This window comes from Cyclopterus lumpus, chromosome 3 (genome assembly GCF_009769545.1).
Source record: "Cyclopterus lumpus isolate fCycLum1 chromosome 3, fCycLum1.pri, whole genome shotgun sequence".
In the NCBI taxonomy this organism is placed as follows: Eukaryota; Metazoa; Chordata; class Actinopteri; order Perciformes; family Cyclopteridae; genus Cyclopterus; species Cyclopterus lumpus.
The window spans coordinates 24,637,298-24,657,441 of NC_046968.1; the positions used below are offsets into that span (position 1 = coordinate 24,637,298).

At 44.2% G+C, this 20,144-nt stretch overlaps 2 protein-coding genes across 6 annotated transcripts in view; both read left to right on the forward strand.

The window, feature by feature from the left end:
• Positions 1 to 8,816, forward strand: part of trip4 (thyroid hormone receptor interactor 4) — a 68,193-nt gene extending 59,377 nt beyond the window's left edge. Inside the window, exon 13 of the mRNA XM_034529572.1 lies at positions 8,471 to 8,816. Coding sequence (XP_034385463.1) covers positions 8,471 to 8,535 — 65 coding nt within the window. The 3' untranslated portion in view covers positions 8,536 to 8,816. The remainder of the gene's footprint in view (positions 1 to 8,470) is intronic.
• An 8,194-nt stretch (positions 8,817 to 17,010) lies between these two features.
• The window catches only part of LOC117748848 (zinc finger protein 609-like), a 67,607-nt gene continuing 64,473 nt past the window's right edge, over positions 17,011 to 20,144 (forward strand). For 4 of the 5 annotated variants that reach the window (XM_034558953.1, XM_034558988.1, XM_034558995.1 and 1 more), the window contains exon 1: positions 17,011 to 17,557. The gene's annotated coding sequence lies outside the window, so the exon portion shown is untranslated. The remainder of the gene's footprint in view (positions 17,558 to 20,144) is intronic. The other variant, XM_034558970.1, reaches the window with a different exon arrangement.

Below are 20,144 nucleotides of genomic sequence, written 5' to 3' on the forward strand. Positions count from 1 at the left end.
AAAGGCACGGTAATGATCTGGTAATACTTTAAGTCTTCTCATTAAACATTTGAAAGCAGCATCATTAATAAATGGATTATAACACTGCAATGTAGTTGGAAGTGTTAATTCATGTTTAGTATTTGTCCACATTCCTAACCTATGAAGTTATTTCAGTATTTTTACGACCGTATTTAACTATAGTCTGTTTCTACAGCAGCCTCCACTCATGGGTGTGCACAGTTATAGTCGTTGACACATGAGTGAAGACTACATTGTGTTTTTATACCGCTTATGAGTGTTTAATAGGAGGGGTCAATAAACTTCATAGAAGATTGTAGTTTCATTGTAGTGTAATTGTAGTCCTTTTTTTTTTAAACATAACTAAATCTGTTAAATCAGTTAATCTTCATTTGGAGATGTTGGCTTATAATGCAGAATGTAGTATGTGTGTAGTACATTGCACAAAAGTACAGTTGACAAATTGAAGGAAAGAAAGAAATTGGTAATAATGATCAAATAATGAATTAATTCCAAGACCACATACTTATTCTTAAACAATATTAATAAATAAATATATATATTGTATAATATATATATTATATTATATATTAATAGTATTGATATATATTTAAAGCCTAACAAACAATGCAATGCATTCAGAAAAGAACAAACTAACTGAAAGCAGGTGCAACCTGAGCTCTAGTTTTCCGGAGAAGCACTTCGGGAACCCTGATATCAACCGGCTATCACCATGTCCTCACTGCTCCACATCCACCCACCAACCAGCACCACCTTTGCTTTCCCCGACTTGTCAGACACTCGTTCTCTAGCGAGTTGTGACGAACTGTCATGTGCGTGACTAAACCGGCTCAACACCGCGCTGCTGGTTGGAGAAATCACTCAGCCATTACAGCCCCTCAGTGTCTGTGAAAACAGCTTCAGGCAGGGAGGTTTGGACCAAGACACGGAGAGAGAGAAAGAGAGAGAGACTGTTTTCCTCTGCAGTGGGAAGCACGGTTCATGCTTCTCCCTCACCCCTCGCAAACAGCATGCCAACGCGACTCTCAAACAGCACCTTCTCTATCCACTTGTAAATTCACCAGCTCGGCAGCGCAGGAAGGGAATGTAAATTAGGTGTGACTAACAGCGAGATGGGAATCCATGCCGTTCTCTCTCTCTCTCTCTCCTCCCCCACCCCCCCCCCCGTGCTCTCTCGCCGTTCTCCCCTGGCTACCGAGGGTTTTGTACACATTCGCTTTTCCTGCAGTGCTCAAGGCTGTCGGCTCGGTTTCTCGAATGACTTCAGCTGGAGGTGTGCTAAGCTGAGGCCAGATAAGGCAAAGAAGATGGAAGCGTAGTGTTGCTGAGCTCAAGTCAGAATGAAGCCTCTCTTCTTCTTTTTTTTTTTTTAAACCTATTAGATTTTTTTTATGAACTGGGAGCCCCTTTCGCTTCATCTTTAAAAACCATTGGACCAGTCATGCTGAAATATGTCGAAATACAACCGCCACACGTGATTTCTCAGAAGCATTTTAGCTGTATTGACTGCTGCTAGCTTTTATAAACGTAGCTCCAAGGAATTATTTGTACCTTGTTTTTTTTTTTGGTGTGCGATATTTTTTTTTCCATCTCAAACAAATGCCACGAAAAAGACCAGAGTGAACAATAACAGCGAGTGCAGCCAACGCCTGATACAGATTATTCCTCTGTGCCATAAAGCTCTGTGTCCAAAACTATTAAAAAAACATCAATGAGCCACACGTTGTATTAATTACTGCGAACATCGGCTTGTTTCAGTCCCACGTCCACCAACCTCGTGCACCAAATGTATATAAATCCAACTAATCCCCAAGAAATGTCCTATTTCATATAACTCTGCAAAATAAACACTACAGGACCCAGTAGAATGAAACATCTGTCAAAATATGGGTAGGATTGCCATTAAATGTTGTACAGAAGATGAATCCCTAAAGACTTGGCCGATTGCCTGACCTTTTGCTTTTAGCGCCACCAGCTGGTCATCGTTTTCACTTATCCATTGAAATAACACGACATCCCCCTTCGCTACAGATATGAATCATTCCAAGACGACGTAATCTTCTCTGGGCGATCACCTGACTTCCTGCACTTTGTGTTTGCTGCTGTTTTAGCGATTGTTGTCATACTTGATAAACTTGATGGTGAACAATAACCCTAAAGATCTGCACGTTAAGCATGTTGTTGTTGGCCTCGTTTACAAAAGGGGAACTTGACCGTTGGGACCAGTTATTAAAGATGTCTTTGTTATGAATAAAGGGACGTGGGGCCCAGTGTGGTGGACAATTTGTAGAGCTTAGAAAATGTAAAGAAAGGGGAAACGCAGGGTTGTTTTTGGTTAGTTTGTGGATATTATCTACCAGACCCCCAGAATAAGCGTGTGAACTGAAGATTTGTCAGTTCACACAAGCTTTTTTCTTTAAACTTTTAGGTGGAATATGTGCCTTGCCGTCTGTTTCTCGACGCCGATGTTTGAATTTCGAACCATTAAATCCTGCCATTTAGTTTCCGTTGCACTCCGAACTCCTTTTTTTACTCTCCGGGGCGGCCGACTCGTGATAGACGCAGCATCGGTGACTGTGGGCGCCCAGTGGGAATCGATGTAACAGATATACCGTTGAAGGTGTTACATTCAGTCACAGAGCTTAGTGGTGCTCCACTTTTAACTCCACACCCTTTTCTTTTTTTTCCTTTCTGTGTCATCATTTGGAGGCATGAAGTAATTGCCTCGTGTCAGAGTGCGTCAGCGGAGAGAGTGTGTGTCAACATGTGGGTAAAGTGTATATATGCCGAGCCGCGCTTGGTTTATTATCCAGGTGCTTTGGGACCGCCGTGTAATAAAAAAGGATAGAATACAGAATTCTGCCTATTTTATTCTTCGGCGCGTAGGCAGTCAGCTCTCCCTGAAAGAGAAAGAGAAACAGCAACCAGCCAATTATTCTTGTGATTATTACTGCAAGGAAGCTGATGGGCTTGGGTGTTATTGATGTCAGGGAGGATGTCAATGGACCTCTATTTCAGCCTAATAAATACGCTTTGCACTACTGCCCCTGGCCTTTCAAGGGATTATGCAAGTGCGCTTTTCCATCAGCGAACGGGCTGTGTTCTCCCGCCACGTGTAATGGGAATAATACGCATGCAGTCGTATGAATATGTAGGCTGAGTGCAGTGTGTGTGTGTGTGTGTGTGTGTGTGTGTGTTTTACGGCCTTGATGATGGAGCGCCAGCCCTCTGCAGACAACCTGTGCTTATTTTATGGCCTCCTCCCCAGCTGCAGCATGTGGGCAATAAACCTTTCTCCTGCAATCTCCAAACAGTGCAGCAATCAATGGGAAATTATCTCAGCCAATCGATGGGCCAGCCTTTCTGCTTTTCCTCTCTCTCTCTCTCTCTCTCTCTACCCTCGCCTGCCCTATCTGTATCCCTTTTCTCCCACCTCCCTCTCTCCCTCTTCTCATCCCTTCTGTCTCATTTTTGCTGTCTCCCTGTTTTTTCCACCCACTCCTCCCCCGCCCCTCCCCCAGCCTCACTCTGCCTTCCCTCCAGCTCTCTCGGGCTCCGCAGCACCCACTCTGAAATGCGACAGCTCAGCAGCTCCGGAGCCATTAACAAAAGTCGCCTTCACCCGAGGAATATGGTACATTGCCGGATTGACTTTCCGGGGCGAATATAATGAGTCTGACTTGTTCACACAACCTCTGACAGACGTGACAACAGGGGGCCACTTACTGCACTCTGTCGTTGTTGTTGTTGTTGTTCTTCTTTGCTCGTTTCGTGGCCAGTTGTACAAAAAAAACCTTGTTATTTGTCCACGTTTCACTCAAGGATGTATTTTAATAAGTGTGGGAAATTGCCTAAGGGACAACTCAGTTCTCACACTGTTTCCCCGCATTAGAGAGAAGCACTTCAGTGGAACATTCAGTCGAGAGCGGAGTTAATACTCGGAGGTTGCCATGGCGACGGAACTGACACGACAATTAACTGTTACTCTGGCTTCATTCACACAGCGAAAACACACTGAGGAAGTGGACTGACTCCAGTGATTAACCCTTTTTAAAAATAAAAAAATAATAGAATAAGGAGCGCGCCGATACTCGGTAATCAGAATGGGCTTTGTTGTCCAGGTCTGTAAACACATGTTGTTGTTCTCAATGTCCTTAGACAGACATAAGAGCTCAGAACAAGGACACCAACGATTCATAAAGGTCAAACGTAAGCATTTAACTACGATTGAAAACACGTGGGAAAATGAGAGAGTCCTGGAAAATCTTACGTCGCTCTGGAAAATGATTTCAACGTTCACATTTTTTTGTTTTTTTCCCGCTGAGAATGAACGACGAGCAGCTCCCCGTTCTTTGCGATCTGAAGGGCTGCGTTCAAGAGAACTGGGCTGAGCTCAGTTATGTTGTCGGAAACGCTGGGAAACCTCCCCCGCCCCCCACCACCCACCCCAAGTTATGTCACATGGTAACACATGCAAGCTGTGTGACATTACAAACCAGTCATGGTGTTAAATTGGTTCGCATGTTTGGCCCAGTTTAAACTGGAATGCTCGCTAGCTTGTCCAGCCTTACAGCTTCATTATTCTGTGATCAACGTGTCGTCGTTACTAAGCACATAGGGGTGACTTCATGGTTACGGTATAGGAACATATTAGTGTGTGATCCCTGTCTGTCATAACAGAAAGATAATCACTTAAAGAATGCCCTGGAAAAGGTTCTGGTGAATGAACCCCGGATAAGAGTTGAGTCACTGGGGGAGAAAAAAAAGCAATGACGGGATTAAAAGAATGTATTATTATTATTATTATTACCACCTGGCCACAGTTCCCATCAGTTATATGGAGGTTTTCTACAAGAATGTTTAGTTTTTGGCCCCAGCTGTTGTTGGTTCTCTCGCCCACAGTCAGCTGTTTCCAGTGAAAAGGCTCTAAAAACCCAACTGTAAGCCACCTGCCCCAAAACACTTAATAGCAAACAGACACACATGTAGCAGCTAGCTGGTGAACACAGTGGAGCGTTTAGCAGCCGAAGAGTCAAATGTTTCCCTCGCTTGAATATCGAACTAGCATGTGCCAGGTGGCGCTGACTTTGAATGCATGCTAATGTCGCTCCTTGTCCACTGGAGGTGTAAATAGGCCACTGTTTCAACAACTTAGTAAGGTGATAAAATGTCAGTGTCTGTGAATTTATTTCTTAATATTTCACGTTCCTTCCGTATGGTGGTATGACTTACTTATTGCGACGCTCTTAGCCAGCTGGCGGCATTGAATAAAGTCGAATTCAAGCCACTAAATCGAGCGTCGCGTCGAGCATTGCAAATAATAATAATAATAATGCATTTAATTTATATAGCGCTTTTCATAATACTCAAAGACACTTCACATAATTAAAACATCCTCAAAGCTACAAATAAATAAATAAGAATAGCTCAAATACAGGTAAAACAAATAAATAGGGACTTTTGAGTCGCTCGGACCCTGATAAGAAAGAAAAACAAAAGAAAACAAACAATCACACATTAAAAGCAGTTCTGAACAGGTGGGTTTTGATTTGCGATTTGAATGAGGAAAGATCAGTGCAGTCTCGGATGAGTTTGGGGAGAGAGTTCCAGAGGGAGGGGGCAGATATGGAGAAGGCTCTGTCACCCAAATGTTTCATCATTTGTTTAGTTTAGCTGTTTATTTAGTCACAATGTCTTTGCTCCTGTTTATTTTAGCGAGGCACCGGCTGGCCAGGAGATCCTTAATTACAGGACTTTTTATACAATGTCAATAAATCTGATGTGTGACTTTAATATGCTTCGAAAGGAACAATGTAATGGTTTTAAAAAAAATAATAATAATAAAACTTACTTTGTGCATAGTGCGTCCTCATTTCAGAGTCCTTCGGTGTCCTTGAAGCTGACGCATATTTAATTATGCTCGGATTCACATCCATGGGCTAACTGTGCTGACATCGGCCAAATGAGTAACTAACACCGCGCAGCTGCTAAATACTCATTCTGCGAGAGCTCGTTTTTACTCATATAATCAGTATATATATATATATATACACTGTATATACACTCATTTCACAGAAATGCCATGACAGGGGGAAAACTGCCAGAGGCAATTTTCCTCAATATTGACTCACGCTCACACTGGAACAACAGCCAAAAAGAATTAAGAATTAAGCATTTTTCTGTTTCTGGATTTATCGTTCGGTTCAATCTCGGATAACCGGTCGGCAGCGTTCACCCCCATTCCCCCCCCCAAAAAAAAAACTTCCCAGGGTGCTTCCACGCCTAAGCGCAGCGCTCAGAACAGACAGACACTGACAGCCATTCAGACAGACTTGGAAACGGTGAGCAAACGGCACTTCTCCTTAACACCTTGTTTACGCCGCTGCTACCCACAGAGTTCAGCCATAACGTGACAACATGAAAAGAAAGCACAAGTGACAACCACAACCCCTGCCTGTCACACTTGTACCGTCCCGTCCCCCCCCCCCCTGCCTCAGCTATGGGGGAGGATAGCCAGCTAATGCTGTGGTTTGACAAGCAAGAGGCGTGCGTTAGTCAGCCAGAGACGGCCTCATTCTCTGCCTTGCAGTTGTGAACGGGGTCAACGCAGGTTATCAAAGCCCAGCTGAAAAAGGGCCGAAGCGGGAGCCCCTCCCGAGTTTCTGAGTATGAGCACTAATGGAAGAAGTTGATATTTTGATTGATAATGCGAGGGCTGTTTTGAGGGGGAGAGGTGTCGGTTACAGTGCGTTAGGAGGTCAGCGGCTGAAGGGGGTTTTGTTTACACACCATGGCGACGCCATAGCTACGAGCCTTTTAAAAAAAATATAAATAGCAACTTGACCAAATCCCTCTTCAAGTTCACAGCTGTTTTCATCTTCGAGAACATTCTCTTCTGAGCTTCACACGAGGCCCGCGGGCAATAAATTATAACCATGGAGATTTTCACAACAATGGAGGCTACTGTTCTACGGCTCGGTCGGCGAGTCGTCTGCTAATCGGCAAGTCTGTGCAGGACAGGTGCCGTTAATGGGTTCGGCTACCACGTCCAAACAAAAAAAGAGATTGATGGAAGAATCCTTCGGCTGTTACATTCTTGGCAAAGCAAGAAACATGCACAGACATTAACATTCCCGGGGCGCATCAATTGAGTACAAAGAGAAACGATTGTGTGGCGTAATGTTTATTAGTTACCACTGACAGCGCTTTCTCTTCTGGTTTGGTGTCGGTTCTGTGCACACCTGGTGCAAATGGCTGTTGTTGTTGCGGATGGCTTTTAAAGGTGTCCCACTAGGGTCAATATTAGGCCCCCTGCTATATCCATTTTTTTGTGCTTGACGATACCATTATTCTATGTCGTGGTCTCTTACTCAGTTCAGGCCTCCAGAGCTCTTTTATTAGTTTGAAGCATGTTCCAGACTCACTTGACGAGACCACAGTGCTTTGATGTTCCTACTCCACTCCATTCTCCCACTGGAACTATAATAAATACAGTACTATAGGGATTTGTTTGGATTGCACAACAACTCAAAATCCAATCTGACCTTTGACACCGGTACTGAAGCTGTTGTCTCCTTTTCAAAACTAAATAATCCACCCAATCCACTGTACTTATCAAGAGATGCCATTTACCACAGTGATCTTCAATCATGTACGGAAGACAGCTATCGCACTCGACCATTAAAGTCCTCTCTTATGAGTCACAGTGGCTCATAAGAGTTTAATGGTCGTCTCTGACATCCAGGAGGCATCAGCATACCTGTGTTTTCACTTCCGCGGCCTCGCTGTCCGCTGTAAATTGCTGAGATGCCTTAGTTGAGTTCAAAGTGAACAACCATGACACCAGATCAGAGAATCGGTCAGCTTTAAAAGCTCCTCGTGCCACCTCTGAACCGGGGGAAGAGGCTCCGGTGGCGGGAGGCTGCTTTATGTTTTCAGGGTGGTCCGTACGTACGTAGGAGCTCTTTGAGCAAGTTTGATCAAATTTGGCACAAACGTCCACTTTGGACTCGTGGACGAACTGATTAGAATTTGTCTTTCAAAGATCGCGGTGACCTTCCAAAGTGGTTTTTTTGGCTCAAGAATTCTGGCAGAGAATTTTACACAAAGGTCTAAAAAAAACTAAGTGGTGACACTTTGGACGGACGTGGATTTAAACTGCAGCTCGACCGAGGCTTACAACCGCCAGGCTGTAAATCTAGTTTTCACTAACAGCATATACCGTCGTCCTTTATATGTGTGGTCTTTGTTATCATTAGATTACACTGAATATACATCTATATAAAAAACACTCTCTCTCTCTCTCCACTGTCTATCCAGGGCCGCCTCTAATCAGCTGGCCTTGAGCTCTCAGAGAGGTCACTGTTCCTTTGATGGTGTTTTGATTCATCCCTTCCTCTTGTCTCCCTCCCCCTCCTTCCCTTTCACCTCCCCTCTCTCTCTCTCACAGGGAGGCTGGAGAGTCACTACCACCAGGGTGCCAAGAAGGGGCTGGTCCCATCCGCTGCAGAGTGACGTCAGGAGGACGAAAAACAGCCTGATCTCATGGGAACATGGAAAATTATGTTTTCAAACCAAATGGCTTCATTCTCCGCTGGGTTGCGCTGACATTTAACCACGAGTTATCAACGCTGACGTATTATCAATATGGGCTTTCATTTGCATTTTGCATGAGGAATATTGCTGAAAAGTAGGCAGTAACGGAGACGTATAATCATTTTTGACAGACTTCTACATTCTGAGATCCTCACGTTTGATTTTGTGCTTCTCTTATTCCAATAAAAAAATTTCTCCAACAAAAAAAAAAGTGCTCTCGTTGTTTCTCAAAGCAAAAGATATAATCTAGAAATTGCTTAATTTTGCTTAACATCTCCAAGCTTCCTCCAAACCACGAGAGAAATGCTGCTCATCAGAGGCCGGCCTGTCGTTAGCCGTCTCCCACGGAAGACCATTTAGACCAACAATAGCGCTGCTTTATAAAACACAGCCCTGTCATTCATCTCAATGAGACCATTTCATTGGCACAGCAGGGGGGGGGGGGGGGGGAATGACACAGAGGACTCAAAAACAATGGCGTCAAGTGAAAATGTTGATCCTGGCTCAACAGCCTAATCCAACGTCACCCAGCAACACACTGTTTGGACTAATCCAATACAGTACATGCATGTGCACATTCCTTCTGGCATTATAGCGTGTAAAGTTAAGTATTGTGGTAATTATGTTGTTTACCTCACGAGCATAGAGCAATAGCTTTCCAGGGTTGTAAAAATCCGGCCTCAAGGAGGGATAAACCGCCGCCTGATAAGCCCTCCGGCTCACAGACTAATTATTCGACCTGGACTTCTTGGATGGCGTTCTATCTTCTCTCCTGGACCTGAAGGGAAACCTCTTGGATCTCTTTGGACGCAAAGAAGTTCAGTCTTCTTTTTCTCTGAATGGCTTGTGCACGTTATTTGAATGGAATGGCGGACCCCATGCAAACTATAATTATAGGGCGGTGCTGAAATGAGTGTAAACTCAATCCAATGACTATAGCAGAATAGATGGCAACCATAAATGTTATGGTTGTTAATATTGGTTTACGATGAAGGATTGTAACTTTTAAGTGGAATCTGATGTGTTAACCTTCCCTTGTTTCCACGTTGAGGGCAACGCAAAGTCGTCGTTTCTCCATTAATCCCACTCTTGTTGATCACAAAGACGCTTCAACGTGATTGCACACACCACGAGTGTCGTGTATTAACTTAAGTTACCATGTTAATATCAGAAATCCTCCAGGATTACTCCGCATAAAAGCATTCGTGCGTTTCACTTTTCTCGTGCTGCCGAAACCCAAACAAATCGGGCTTTTACAGAACCGCACTCGAGGTCTTGAATGAACCATTTACTCTCCAATAGGAAGTTTGGTTTCACTCGTGCAGGCCTGCGTTAAGCCCTCTGTTTACAAAAGGTTATCACGGTGGAGTCGTTCATCAGTTCACTTCACTTCCTTTTAGAAAAAAACCAGAGCCAAATGTTCCGCGAGACGTAAATCTCTTCGGGAACATGCACAGACTGCGATCCTCCCATCTATTAATAAGTCTCTTTTGCTTATTTTCACGTTCGTGCACAGATTTCCGGGCTTCTTCCTCCGGGTTCAAAAGCTGCGACAGCCTCCGCTTGCTTTCCCAGTGTAATGTCATTTTGCGTTTCAACATTTTCACCTGTTCTTGCGTCGCTGCGTGTTTTTATTTCCTTCCAAAAATGTGTGTTGAGTTGCTCTTTGACGGAGATGGCTCTCGCCCCAGGGCGTATTTCACCACGGTTTGAAAAGCATAGCATGAATCACCAGCACACACACACACACACACACACATCCCCGAGTTGTTATGTTTCTGCCTGTGCCTGGCATTGTAATTCGCCGTTGATTAGCTAAGATTTACTCTTGTTTGAGTTGCAGATTAGCTACAACTCTCCGCTCCACTCAATTCAGCATGAGAACGCATAATTGCACCAGCCCTCCCAGTAATCTCCCACCCGGAGAATGTAAGAGCTCTCTTTTGTGGAGTTTCTCCATAGAAGGTGGGTTCTCTTCACAGAGGCTGCTTAAGAATTTACTGAATTCAGCCCCCAGTGAATCAACGATGACAGCTACTTGCCCTGTGGGTGGCCCCCGTTCTCCTGTCTTCCAGATCAGGGCCATTTCATCCCAAGTTCACATAAACAAGGGCTCTGTGCCTTCACGCTGCACAATCAAGCACATGCAGTTCTGACTAAGCCTCTTTAGATAAACCATAAGATCATGTGTTGTTGGTTTGTTTCACGCACAAAAGATGTGATGTACTTGTGTGGGAGAAATGCTGTAGGTGACCCATTTAAGTATGAAAACTGCCATGTTGTCTGAGCCGCGGTGAGCCGCAGCAGTTATCTGCTAATCGTTATGTTTTTTTTTCCTCTTTTTTTTTTTTTTTAAAGGAATGGTTTGACATATTGGGAAATGCGTTAGCTTAGCGTAGACTAAAGACTAGAAACTGCACCAAAGCTAAAACAAAATCCACCTGACGGCACCTCTAATGCTCATTAATGAGGCTCTGCTGTTTAAATTCTCAGAGATAAAAAGAATAAAATAAAAAATAGTGTGTGCACATCACACCCGATAAAAGCAGATAATGTTGCTTTTACAGTTTTTGATGAGCATCAAATGGACAAGCTGTAGCGTGTTTTATCAAAGAGCTTCAGAGGCGCTGGCTGCTGGGTCTTGTTTCTAGCCTAATTGCAGTCTTCGTGCTAAGCTAACAGACCTCTGACTGTAAGTGAGTGGTAACAATCTTCCAGTCTAATTTTTCCACCGTAATGCAAATAAGCCTATTTCACAAAATATCAACACTTTCTTTTGAATGACAGCCTCTCGCCATCAGCAATGTGCCCGAGGCTGCTGCTGCTGCTTTCTGCCTCTTCTTCTTCTTCTTCTTCTGCTCCACCACAAACCAGCCACCCGGCTGCTAATGGTGCCGGTGGAGAGGGGAGACGAGCCGGAGTGGATGGAGCAATGTTCGGCGCTAATTTTTGAAGCACCAATAAGAACGCCATCTAAAAATCCATCCGACTTTCATCCGGTTAGCCAGGGTTTTAAATTCAATTAGACGTGAAAATGGTAATGTATTTATTCGTCATTTGGGGCTGAAGAAGATGCCCGGCTGAATCTCCTAAATTGAAATTAAATGCAATTGACTCGGGTCCAGCAGTATGCCTCCCTCGCCATCAAGCCAAGTTTCCAGTTGTAGAAGCAGCAGGACCTTTGTGTGCTTGCTGAGAGACTGATTGGACTGAGGGCGCAGGGTCCCATCCCCCCCCCCCCATCCCCACAGTCCTGGAAGAGGAATTAGGCTTCGGAGCACTTTGAAGAGGTGGGCGGCAGGCTGGGGAACAATACAACCTGGGAACAGCTTGTGGCTCATCCATCTCGTAACGTGTCACCGAGCGCTGCCGCCTGTCGAAGCCGGGGACGATGTTCAAAGGAAAGATTTAGAAAAAAAAGGATATTGTCAGTATGTAGGCTCATTGAGGACGATTTGACAGCCGGATCCGATGCATTAACATCATCGCCATGGTCACTCAACAACTCGACAGCTCAGCAACATCTCTTCACACGTACAGCACCTCAGCGGTTTTTCTCCAACAGGAAGTCACCTCAGTACTTTGGAGGGGGGGTGACGGTGGATCAATTAAAGGAATAGTGTGGGGAAACACTGCAGAGACAGTTAAGAGGTTGGGAGGATAATTATGGAGCCCGAGCCAGCAGCCAGTTAGCTTAGCTTAGCACAAAGACTGGAAACGGGGCCAGCTGTATAGCATCGTATCTGGGGCGAGAAGGCGGATAAGCACATTTCATGAAATGTCGAACCACAGCTCACAAAAAAATCTTCTCACAGTCCTGTGTGACTCATATGACCCGATAGGATACCTGCATATAGGTACTCGTCTTTTATAGAGGAGCTAAATAAAGCAGAAGGCCTTTGCGCCGCCTCCAGAGCGTCATGGCTCGTCGATGGCAAAGTGAGCGAAATGCGGCGAGACATCTGAGACCGTATGTGTTCTCTCTCCACGAGGAAGCTGCGACCCGTTTGCCCTTGAGGTGTGGGCGACGGTAAACGTTAATGTCCGTTCCACGAATGACCTTTTTTCCCCCCCCCACAAAACAATTGATCAATAGAGATCTTTGTTGTGCAAACATCCGTCAAAAAGGCCGCACGCGAACCGAGAGCCGACCGACGTTACTAAACGCTTCTGGCTTGACAAGAAAATGACCGTGAGTCCTTTTGAGTCCTCAGAGGGGAGAGGCAGATGCATAAATTCAATTAAAAATGGATTTCCCATCACAAATGGCTTTTGCTCGCTGCCATTTCTAAGATCCGCTGATAAGTGATCAGTTTAGTCCGTGACCTTTTGACCTCGCTGAGTGAGTTGGTACCTGTGACAACACGCATGTAGCAAGGGTATATTTACAATTATGGCCACATTGATTTTCCAAAGAGAGTACCACAGAAACACCCAGCGAAATAATAGAAACTCCAAACTAAAGAGACTCCTGTGTGTTCATATTAATGCGCCCCCCCCACCCCCCCCCCCCCCCCCCCCCCCCCCCCCCCACCAGGACATCTTCACAGCTTCTTACAGATTTTGAACACACATGACGCCACACAGAAGACAGCTCAGATGATCGTCTGTCTTCAAGGCCTCCCCTGTCACGAGGGCTAAATCTCTGAACACAGTGATTTGTCAAGCTTTAGTCTCTTGAATATGTAAAATAGTCCCTTCCAGGCCTCTGTTTTCTTAGGAGCAGGCACTGTAACAGATACATAACGTGATTACTCTGGATTAACTATTAGCATATCGCTATATGATCGACAATACACACAAACCCAGTTGTGCCGCGGGCTTATTTAACACAATGTGTTCTTATTCTCGTGACGGTTCAAATGTGATATGACAGATATAGATATTTGACAAAGTATACATTCGAGACAACCAGAGAAAATGTTCAGAAAGAAATACCGTATGCTCACCAGACTAACAATACATCTTTCTGGATGTGCCACCATGCAAAGACACAATGCTTCACGACTGTGGGTACGATTTCCGTTTGACTAATTGGGTCAAATCCTCAGTCTGCGATATTCAAGTTGAATATCGGACCCGAGAGTCGTCTAGGAACCAGATCTGTTTTGCAAAACGTATCCAGTATTAGTGACATTACGGTTCATTGTTGATTAATTCTCTGGCTCTTGTCGATCTCATGTTCACAAGACTCATTTCTGCTCAGCATAATGCATGTTGCCGTCTGCATTACTCCCATCCATTAGGCACTAATGGTAGAACACCTTCGCTGGTGTTTGCATGGCGATAACATAGAATAAAAAAACCCACAGGGGAAAGAAACAAACATACGCCTCCTCTCCGCCTCCATGTGAATATCCTGTAACGAGACCATGGCTGTCACTCCCTCGTTCACTCATTCTCTTCCAGTATAATACACTCGATAGAGCCACAGATTACTTTTTACATGCAAATGTCCCTGATAAGGGACGTGTTTACCATGTTCACCATGTTAAGTGAGCACTTTAGCATGCTAACATTTGCCAATTGGCAGCAAACACCAAGTACAGCTGAAGCCGATGTGAACGTCATTCATTTTTGCAGGTAATTTGTCATAAACCTTAAGTATTGAACACATTTTTTTTAAAAAGAAAAAGGACCTGATGATGACGCTAGATGTAAAGATGAGTTAATACCATTTACTCTGAGGGGGGGAGGGGCATGTATGTTTGCACCAACATTTCATGGCCTTCCATCTCATAGTTGTTTCACACAAAAAACAACAACACTTGAAGCAAACAAGTCAACATCCTGGTGGCGTAGAGAAAAAAAGTCTGGGGTAATTGAGGTTCATATCTACGCTGGGGACAATGAATGGTTGCACCGAATTTTTCACGGCAATCCATCTGATAATTGGTGAGACATTTCCACTCAAAACCAAAAAGGCGAAGCTTGTGGTGGCGCCAGAGGACACGTCAGTGCATCGGGGGCTATCCTCTGGGGGACCGTGCACGACCGCACAAAATGGCACGGCGACCCACCAGAGACATTTCGGTCTGGCCCGAACCTTAATCATCTCCTAAGACACGCCTCTAGAAAACACAAGCAGATGTAACGCAGGAGAAAAGTCTCATGCTTGGTGCCATATCAGCCTGGAGAATGGAAATGAATTAGGTCATGGTTAAAAACAAAGTGTTGAATCTGTGAAACCTATTAATACTGCTTTCAATACTCCATCATATGCTGTGAGTTGTCCTTGAGTTGGTTTATTTCATATAGAGTCACTTTATTCGACCGTACGTGTTAGCGGCGTTCGACACAAGATCTTTAAATCCAAACATGTGCTGAAGAGCAAGTCTCTTTCACATGGGTTTCAGGGCTTTACAGCTTCTTTTATAGAGTAATGGAAAGATGATCACACAAATCAAGCCAGCCCCTCTGTGATTCCACATGGCTGGCTGATTAGCCCCTTTTTTTTTTCACTGATGGAAAACACATGGTGTCCACACAGCTTGTTCATTTCAGTTTTTTTTTTTTCTTCATCTAAGTTGGTGCGACGCTCAGCAGCGAGAGCACTTTGGGTTTTGGAGCCTCGGCATTGAAGGGCAGTCATCATCAGAAATCTGTCCCCTCCAGTCGCCCACTTGCCTCTGACTGTTATTTAGCTTTCCAATGGAGGCTGGCTGTTCCCTGGGGGAAGGCATGAGTGTGCCTGCCAGCAGGAATGCATTGGAGGCAATGGAGGAAGATGGAGGATGGATGGAGGATGGTGAGTAGCTGCTGCTGCTGCTTTTCCCCCTCTGTGTGAAAATGAGTCCATTAATTCAGCCCCCCTCCCCCTGCCTCCCCCCTCCATCCCTCCCTGTGCCTGTTGTCTCTGTTTGCTAGCGAGATGATTCCTTCTGTCATGTCAAAGGCAACATTATCATATTCTTGTTGCCTGGGAAACCGGCGCTGAGAGAGACAACGACTTAAAGCCTTCATGGTGTTTGAAGCTCGTAAACATGAAAGGTTATCCGTGGAGCGGTGAGAGTCGGAAGCCTAACATAAATGAAAGGGTCTCGTTGTTGCAAGCTTTTTTAAATCTTTTTTTTTTTTTTACAGCTCACTGTTCTCGGAGATATTCCCTCTCAGTTCAGTGAAATTAGAACACGGCTTATATAGTCGCACAGCTAACACGTTCAATTTCCCCCCGGAGTGTGAAGATTCAATTTTTAACCTCAGCATTGTTTTCTTTTTGTGGAATCTGAGCGTTAAAAGTGTTGACGTCCAACAAGATGATGCACATTTTATGCGGTTGGAAGGAAGTGAAACCAGCAATTATTTACAGTTGACATCAACAAAGGATGTTTCCTTCAGTGTCGATGATTACCATCGCTCTCTCAACAAAATCTATTTACAGCATGTGGGATTATGTTTCATTAAGTTATTGTAATAGACTGCCTCAACCATACCACTCTCTAATAACACAAACATTTATATATGTTTTTTTAAGCTGTAAGTAATACATTTTAATGTTTATTAATCACCCATTAGCACTTTTTTTGATAAGTTACATTAATGGCTACTAATATAAACAATGTTTGGCTTGCCAGGTTTACTGGTGTTTATGTTTCTTGTCTTCATTGAGTATCTTTGACTTTATTACTTTAGATATTCCTGGTTGTACTCGTACTTTTTCCACGTGCGACGATTTCAATGCAGGACTTATACTTGTAAAATAATATTGTTTACAGTATGGTATTAGTCCTTTTACCAAGTGAGTAAAAGAATCCAACACTGTTTGTATATGCAATAATTTGCATTGACTAAATTACTCTACATTTGGCACACTTTACTTTAGTGTTCCCATGTTACGGTAAATACTTTATACATACATTTCAGAGGTAAGTATTGTACTTTTCACTCCACTTCATGCATTTTACATTTATAGTTACTTTTATAGTTACTTTTTTTTTTTACATCAAATACTACAATACAGTTTCCACAATGCATCTAAAACTGTTCTGCATTGACAAACCACAGCATTAAAATGACATTAAACCCATTTGTCAGTTATCGAAACAGAATAATATAATATTCTATAATACCATAACGCGGTGAAACGAGCTATTCGGTATAACGATTGGGGTACTTTTGATATTTTAAGTCAATTTTGCTTTAGACTACCTTTACCGAAGTGACATTTTGCCGACAATTCTTTGGAGTATTTGTAGCCCACGGTGTTTCTACTGTTACTCAAATAAAGGATAGTAGTATACTTCTTCCGCCGGACCGGCTGATAGTCCAAATTCAAATCCCAATCCATTCCGAGTGGCGGATCCAGTTCCGCGTCTTTAAACCCGGAGCTGCGTGGAGCGCGGCGGCAGTTCAATCCGACCCGGAGCTCCTCCTCCTCCGGGATTTCACGCCCGCTCCCGCTGCCGCTGGTTGGCTACATTGTATCAGTTCCCACACGAAGAACCGAGCACGGCACTCATCCAGAAAACGGTGAATACGGAGGAATTAACCTGGATGGTAAGCCGTTCGCTGTGGGATTAATTTGCCAGAAGGTCGCGGGAGAAGACTGGACTTGTAATCGGGTTCTTGAGACGGCGCCGATAATAATAATATAAAGAAAGAAGAACACACACACGTAAAAAAAAAAAAAAAAAGAAAAAAGAAAATGCCCTCCGGACTCGGGTTGTTTTCGATGAGGACGGTATCTCGAAGTGTGATGGCAGAAGTCCAGTGAATCGCTGGCCTCCCCTCCTCCTCTTGTGTTGGATGTCTCGGGGAGAGCGCCGCCGCTGCTTTCTGCTGCCTCGCATTTATTTAGAGGTTTTATTCCAATTCACACTCTGATTTGTTCTTCTTCTTCTTCGTTTTTTTTTTGTTGTTGCATTTGTATTTTGTTTTTTTTATGGAGTGCACGCCACCATGGACAGACCCGGGTTTGGAATAGGAGTGGCTAGCTAAGTCGGTAAGTTACTCTCCCTCTCTCTCTCTCTCATTGTTGATAGTGCTCCGAGTCGCCATTTAACGTTAGCCAGTTGCGTGCAGAGCGAGGCTCGGCTAGCGCTCCACCGACACACACACACACACACACACACGCATACACACACACAGCATGCAGCAGCAGGGAAGCTAGCCGAGCCCGACTGCACTCTTGAGCTCATTGTCTCACTCCTGCCAGCTAACGTACAAGTCACGTTAGCTCGTCACGCGGGGGCTAAAGTTAAGTTAAAAACTAACGTGTAAACGCGGAGGACGACCCGGGTGCTACGTAACGTTAGAGCGCGTTATTAGCTCGCCGGCTAATGCGATTTAACTCGCGCGAGTCGTAAGGTTTAGTAACGGTCGGCTCGTGGGGAGAGGAGGAGGAGGAGGAGGAGGAGGAGGAGGAGGAGGAGGAGGAGGAGGGGGGAATAACGTCTGTTAATCGCTACAAAGCACTTGCTTGTCTGCGTTTAACGGCTGCAATAAAACAAACACAAAAAGTTAAATGTTGGTCCCAACTGATGTTTCTTCGCAACCTTTTGGTTGACAGAATTGAAGGTGCGGATTCCAGCAGTGTTTTGTGTCTACAGTGTTTCCCAAGTGGTGTGTGTGTGTGTGTGTGTGTGTGTGTGTGGTGGTGGGGACCCCAGGGCATCCGTTGGGGAGGTGGGTTTGATCTCAAGATAAACAGAAACGTTTTGGTTTTTTTTTCTCACGCCATATTCACACAATGTGAGAATATAAATATGTATATGTGTGTGTGTGTGTGTGTGTGTGAAACTTGATTGTTTTGCTCCCCACGTTTCATTTCCGCTTCTTGGTGCCACTGTAACAACACATCCTTCCACTTGTGACACGAGTTGGTCTTTTCAGAGGTGCCACAGATCTCATTAAAATGGTGGATTTGTGGTCTCAATACATTGGTGCCCGTCTCTCCAGATTCGTTTTTTGTTGTTGTTGTTATTGGCTGGTGTTACTGGAGCTGTCCCATCGCCATGAAGTGAGTCATTCAATTAAAGCACAATTATAAAAAATGTTTTTAACAAGACCACTAAGGGCTATAACCCTGTGGTCTGTGCTGCTCCGGAGAGTATGACAGTACGACAATAAAGCGTGCCGAAGTGCTCTGCAGCCCAATATATTCATCCAATGGCTCCAACGTGCAGGAATTCATAATGGCGCTCGATGGTTCTCATTACAAAACAGGAAGTGGATGTTTCTTCCAAACAAATCGGTATTTATTTACAGTTAAATGAGCCCTATTTTTATATATGCAAAAAGACAGGTTTGTGGGGTACGAAACTGAGATTTGGATTTTAATTGCAAGTTATATTTGTCATTGTTCCCAGTTCGCCTTAGTTGCCAATAGCGCATCAAATATGACTGGTTGTTCACTGACGGTTGTTTTTGCCAGTGCAACACTGCAACTCCTCAAGCTGGGGATGGACAATTTAAAAACACAAACAACTTAACAACGCGTCCCAGTGTTTCTAACTCTTTCCCAATTTAAAAAAAAAGTAGCTAGCAGGACTAGCTCTGAAAGTCGCTGAATCTGGCGCGAAAGTTGCCACGTTGGCAAAACCGACAGCCCTGGGGCCCTCCAAAGCCACGCCCGCCAAAATCATCATTATAAATAACGGACATTGCCGTTATTGTTACTCGCAGGTTGTGGGCGAAATAAAGTGATTTTGGAGCGGCTTAATGCAGGAATCCAGTACCCACCCTATTCTTAGGGTCCTCAATCTGGCCTGACTGAATGAATGGATCTAGTCTAAGGGCGTGTTTACCTCGCAGGGACATGTGTGAGAGAAGGTAAATAGTGTCTGTAAAAATGCCGCATTCAAATCTGATTTAAAGTGTTTCATAAATAAATTTGCCAGCTCAATGTTGGCCGATACAGCTGTCTAACTTAATGGAGGGTTATAGGTTTTGGTGACTATGTTGGCCGGTAAGTAACAAAACGTTGCAGTACAGACATGCGACATTAGTTTTAAAGTTCACCACGGAGCCGTGCCAATTTTATATTTAATCTTTAAAAAAATCGGCGTGTGTTAATGTAAAAAAAAAATAACTATTACACAAAATAAATCCAGCATTAGTCCGGTGTACTTCGGTTATTGAATAAGTTAGTTGCTGACATAATCACCTACTTTCAATGCTGTTTGTTGATAAATGATCTTGATAAATGCACAATTCTCACTCCTAACGGGCCGTATACATTTCTGGCCAACGCTGCAGTTAATTTTAAACATCAGTTTGGCGGCTTAGTTGTCAGGGTGTGGTAATATCTCTGAGCTGGTGGCGCTGATAAAGGAAAAGCCTGAACATACTGTAAATGCGAGATTGTCACCCCCCTACACACAATTGCAGCAATCACTCTACGCCTAATCCCCTTTGTCACGCAATAAACACGGCTGATTCAGTACTTTGAATGTTCTTAGTTTAGCATCCAGTTAGCTAGCAGCAGACTTGTAGTTTTGTAGTACTTGACGCTTTATCGCCAAGGTCAATAGCCGGTTAGCCGTATAGCCAGCCTAGTTACGCTGTAGCAGCCATTGTTGCCGCACCTG